Below are 4,244 nucleotides of genomic sequence, written 5' to 3'. Positions count from 1 at the left end.
CATATATAATGAGAGCATGTCATAAACATTGTCCATGAGGCACGAAACCTGCAATAGTCATATTGCGTTCCAGTCAGTAGAAAGAGTCAGTATCTCCAAAAATTCAATGAATCAAAGATATTAAGCTGAGTTGTGGTAGTTGACAGCAACAGCTCCAGCAAGTGATGAAGAAACTACGGCGACAGCAGCCACATTCGCAGAATGCGTTGCGCGCTAATCCACGTTTTCAACAGAAATTTCTTCAGTGCGTTCAGGTAATTCTATTAGAAATAGCTGCATAAATATAAACTGTCATTTTAGATGTTATTTTAAATTGTGTTGGACATTATATATGTTACATCTTTGTAGCAATATGGTAACAGTTGCTTTCATAAAAGCAGCGAAATAAAGAAACAATTTACTGTCATCAATAAGTTAACATTTTAACAGATATAATTTTGTTCAACTTAAACATACTGATGATCAGTTACAGTAAAAGATACAGTTACTTACAGATTGAATTCTCTTATTTGTGTGTTTAGCTAAGTAAAGCAGCATACAGCTTCTACATTCAGTGAATCATCTAGTTACAAAGTAATGTATAACTGCCTCAGCAGACTTCCAACAGTTACAGTTGCAGTAACTGTCATCTGCAGTTTGAATTTGCTGCATTCCTAGCTTAGTGAAACAGACCCTAGCTTCAACGCTCAGCAAATCAGCAAGTTGCATAACAATGTACATCAGATGTGTTACATTATAAATAACAGCGGAAATCTAGGTCCTTATTCAAACCAGTTTGGCAACTGTTTAGCAAGTGGATCCACCAAGCCTCCTGTCTAAGTAATACACGTTTGACAGTGTTCACATCTTCAACATTGCCCCTATATAAGAATAAAACCATAAATTTGAAATCTCTCTCAGTATGCTGTTTTTCTAAAAAGTGTCTAGTTAATGGTGCCTCTTCTTTCTTAGTACGCAAAGCACTAATATGCTCATACAATCTTTGTTTCAAAAATCTGGTGGTCATCCCCACATAAGAGAGCTTGCAAGGACAGATGATCAGGTATACACATTGTTTGGCATTACATGTGGAAAAATGAGACATTTTCCAGAATCTATTATCATGTTGTGGATCTCGTATTTCTGTAGTATTTAATGACATGTTACATAAGCTGCAATGGCCACATTTGAAATGTCCGATGATAGGGGGCAAAGGCCGTTCTGTTTTGCATATGTCTGCTCTTATTAAAAATTGTCTGAGATTATCTGTCCGGCGGAAGGCCACTAATGGAGGCATAGTGCAGCCAGGAATATGTGTTAAAACATGCCAATATTTATTAATAATTTTCTTTAGGTTCATAGCATTAGGGGTGTAATTTATTGGCCATGTAATTCTGTTTTGAGTGGATGTCTTTTTATATTCCAAGAGTTGTGTTCTAGGTTGATTTTCTGTAAAGGTTTCAATGGTGTTGATTCTCAGCACAGCCGCTTGGCCTTGAGTAGATTCCAGAGCTCGGGCGATGGGCCAGAATTGGCTGCAATTTCTCTGGCAGAGGTCTTATCTCACGGAGAGAGATGAGCAGGCCGTTCCCATGAGAATGGGACGGGAGAAAGCGGGAGGGGGGATGGGACGGAGAAAGTTATAACCTGTGGGTCTGGCGGGAAAACTTCATTCCTGCCACGCCGTGTACGTGAGCTTTCTAAGATGTCTGAATAAACGGTCTTTCAACCAACAAAGCCTTTTATTTCTGCTCTATGGAATTCCTTACATTTTCAATCCTTGCCATTGCTCTGTGTAAAATTCTCTGGGGGTATCCTCTTCTACTGTAATGAGTTAGCGTTCTATTAGCCTCAGTTTGGAATACCTCTCTAGTAGTGGAGTTGCGTTTTATTCTAATCAGTTGACTGTAAGGCAAATTGTTAAGAAGATGTTTGGGATGATAGGAATTGTAATGTAGAGCCATGTTCTTTTCAGCTGGTTTATGATAAGGCGCAAAAGTTATTTGTTGTAAGTCATTGAAATAAATAGTGGTGTCCAAAAAATTAATTCTATTGGAACTACTCTGTCCTGTAAACTGAATGGAAATTTCTAATGTGTTTAGCCAAGTGACTAAATTTTTGAAATTACTGGTTGGTGTCATAATCAATAAAAGATCGTCTATGTATCTTTTATAGTAAAGGATGTCTGTTCGAAAGGGATTACTGTTAGACATTATAAATGTAGATTCAAAGTCCCACATATATAAATTAGCACAGCTGGGGGCAAGGGGTGACCCCATACTCAAACCATTTTTGGGGGGCATAGAAAGTAGTGTCAAATCGGGAATAACTGTGTTCAAATATAATATCTAGTAGACATATAATAAACTGGGTAAGATCCCCCAGGGCCCTAGTGTCAGCCTATAGCCGTGGTGGCGAACCTATGGCACTCCAGATATTCATGGACTACAATTCCCATCAGCCCCTGCCAGCATGGCCAATTGGTTCATGAACATTTGGAGTGCCATAGGTTCACCACCACTGGCCTATAGAGTTCCACCAGGCTGGAGCCAGGGTGAAAAAAGCTCTAGCTCTGTTTGAGGTCAACCTAATGTCCTTGGGACCATGGAGCAGCAGTAGATTACTATCAGAGGACTGCAAAGATTTGAAGATTCCCAACCAGAAATTCTATGTAAATTAAATATTATGGTTCAAATCAGACTTTTCAAAGTAGCTCATACAAATGCCATGAAAATTGATTTAGACTGTTATGTGCAGAAACGTTACATAACCATAGACAGTGACACAGAAGAAATGTGAGGAGCTCCTAATTCCACTTCACAAGGAAAACATGGAACCTAGGCACAATTTCACGTTTACTTCACAATGGCTTGATGACTTCACTCACCTAAAGGTGTCTTGTCATCAATAGTTTGCTTCATTGGCAAAGCTACAGATACCATGTTAGTTCTTATGGCATATGCCGTGGTTGATTTACTGGGCTATCAGTCATATATTTCATTTTATTTTCAAAATAAAATTGTATTAGATCATTAGAAAAAATGCTTGGCTCCACACTGATGCATTTGTCTACCCTACTGGCATAAGTACCTAGGTTGCAGTCAGGTGATATCACATAATGACATTTACTAGACAGACTATGTTTATGGGGTGGTTTGGCATTGCCTTCCGAAATCATCTACGCTTTACCCCTCATAACCCAGGTAGTCATTAAAGCAACATGAATGCTCAGAGAGAGGTAATATTACAATACTAACAAGCAACTAACTCCCTTGAACCTAGTCCCCTGAAACAGATTGCCTTTGCAAAGCTATGAAAGAACCAGACAATACTATCTTAAACATAAAGGCGGAAATATTCCTCTTGAAGGTGAGGATGTTTTGAAGATCACTCATTTAAAAAGATAATTAGTGTCTTTGCTATATCCCCACCAGCCCACTCTACTAATTTAAATTTCTAGTACAACTCAATATGCTTTTGTCACAGTGGTACACAGCCCTTCTACATCTTTGGCTTTAGTTGTACACCATATTTGGAATATTATTGTGATTATTGAAATGGATGTAGTTTTAGACTTTCAAACATTCTTATAAGAAGTTGTGTGGATGCATCCAACATTACTGTCACATTAATGAACTATTATTTAATTTCCCCATTTAGAAGAGGGAATTGAAGTTTGGTAAAATGACTCCCATCTTTCTGCACGCAGAGAACAAAGAAGTCAGGATAGAGCATAGCAATGTTGATGGATTATCAATTGCAAGGGGCATAAGCAATCAGCCAAACTCAGCAGTAAAAAAGGGGCTGCATCCTGGAGTTTGTTTATAGCTATGCGAAGGGCCTCAGAAGACAAATATTGTATATCAAGGTGTCAAATACGTGGCCCAGGGGCCGGGGTTGGCCCCTTGAGGGGGCTTATCGGGTTTGAGAACCAGCTGAGGCACCTCACTTTCTGTCAGGTTTCTTGCTGATGTCCATGCAGGGAGACAAATTTACTCAATACGGTCACCCACAGCTATGATTTAGGGCTCTGGGAAAACCCAAGCTTGCATAAAAATATGATTTCTTTAAAAAGTCCCCCACCATTTTGTAATTTAGAAAACCTAAATGTTAATAGCAATGTTTGTTCATGTCATCAAATACATGGCAGAGTTTGGCAGAATTGTGGGATCCAGTGTTGTATAGTGGTCAAGGTGTTGGACTCGGCTCTGGGAAACCTAGGTTCATCTCACTACTCTGCCATGGAAGCTTGCTGGGTGACCTTG

General features: G+C 39.1%; 1 protein-coding gene across 1 annotated transcript; it reads right to left on the bottom strand.

Moving 5' to 3' along the window:
- Positions 1–306: 306 nt before the first annotated feature.
- Positions 307–2,243, bottom strand: LOC125438190. Its single transcript, XM_048506436.1, has 2 exons — positions 1,751–2,243; positions 307–1,425 (listed from the first exon to the last, which is right to left on the bottom strand). The coding sequence occupies exons 1-2, from the start codon at positions 2,217–2,219 to the stop codon at positions 734–736; spliced, it is 1,161 nt and encodes a 386-aa protein (XP_048362393.1). The 5' UTR covers positions 2,220–2,243; the 3' UTR covers positions 307–733.
- Between the last annotated feature and the right edge of the window lie 2,001 nt (positions 2,244–4,244).

The sequence above is a fragment of the Sphaerodactylus townsendi genome, linkage group LG08 (assembly GCF_021028975.2).
Source record: "Sphaerodactylus townsendi isolate TG3544 linkage group LG08, MPM_Stown_v2.3, whole genome shotgun sequence".
NCBI lineage: Eukaryota > Metazoa > Chordata > Lepidosauria > Squamata > Sphaerodactylidae > Sphaerodactylus > Sphaerodactylus townsendi.
Note: the sequence above shows the minus strand (reverse complement) of the source record. Positions and strands in the feature narration are given on the sequence as shown.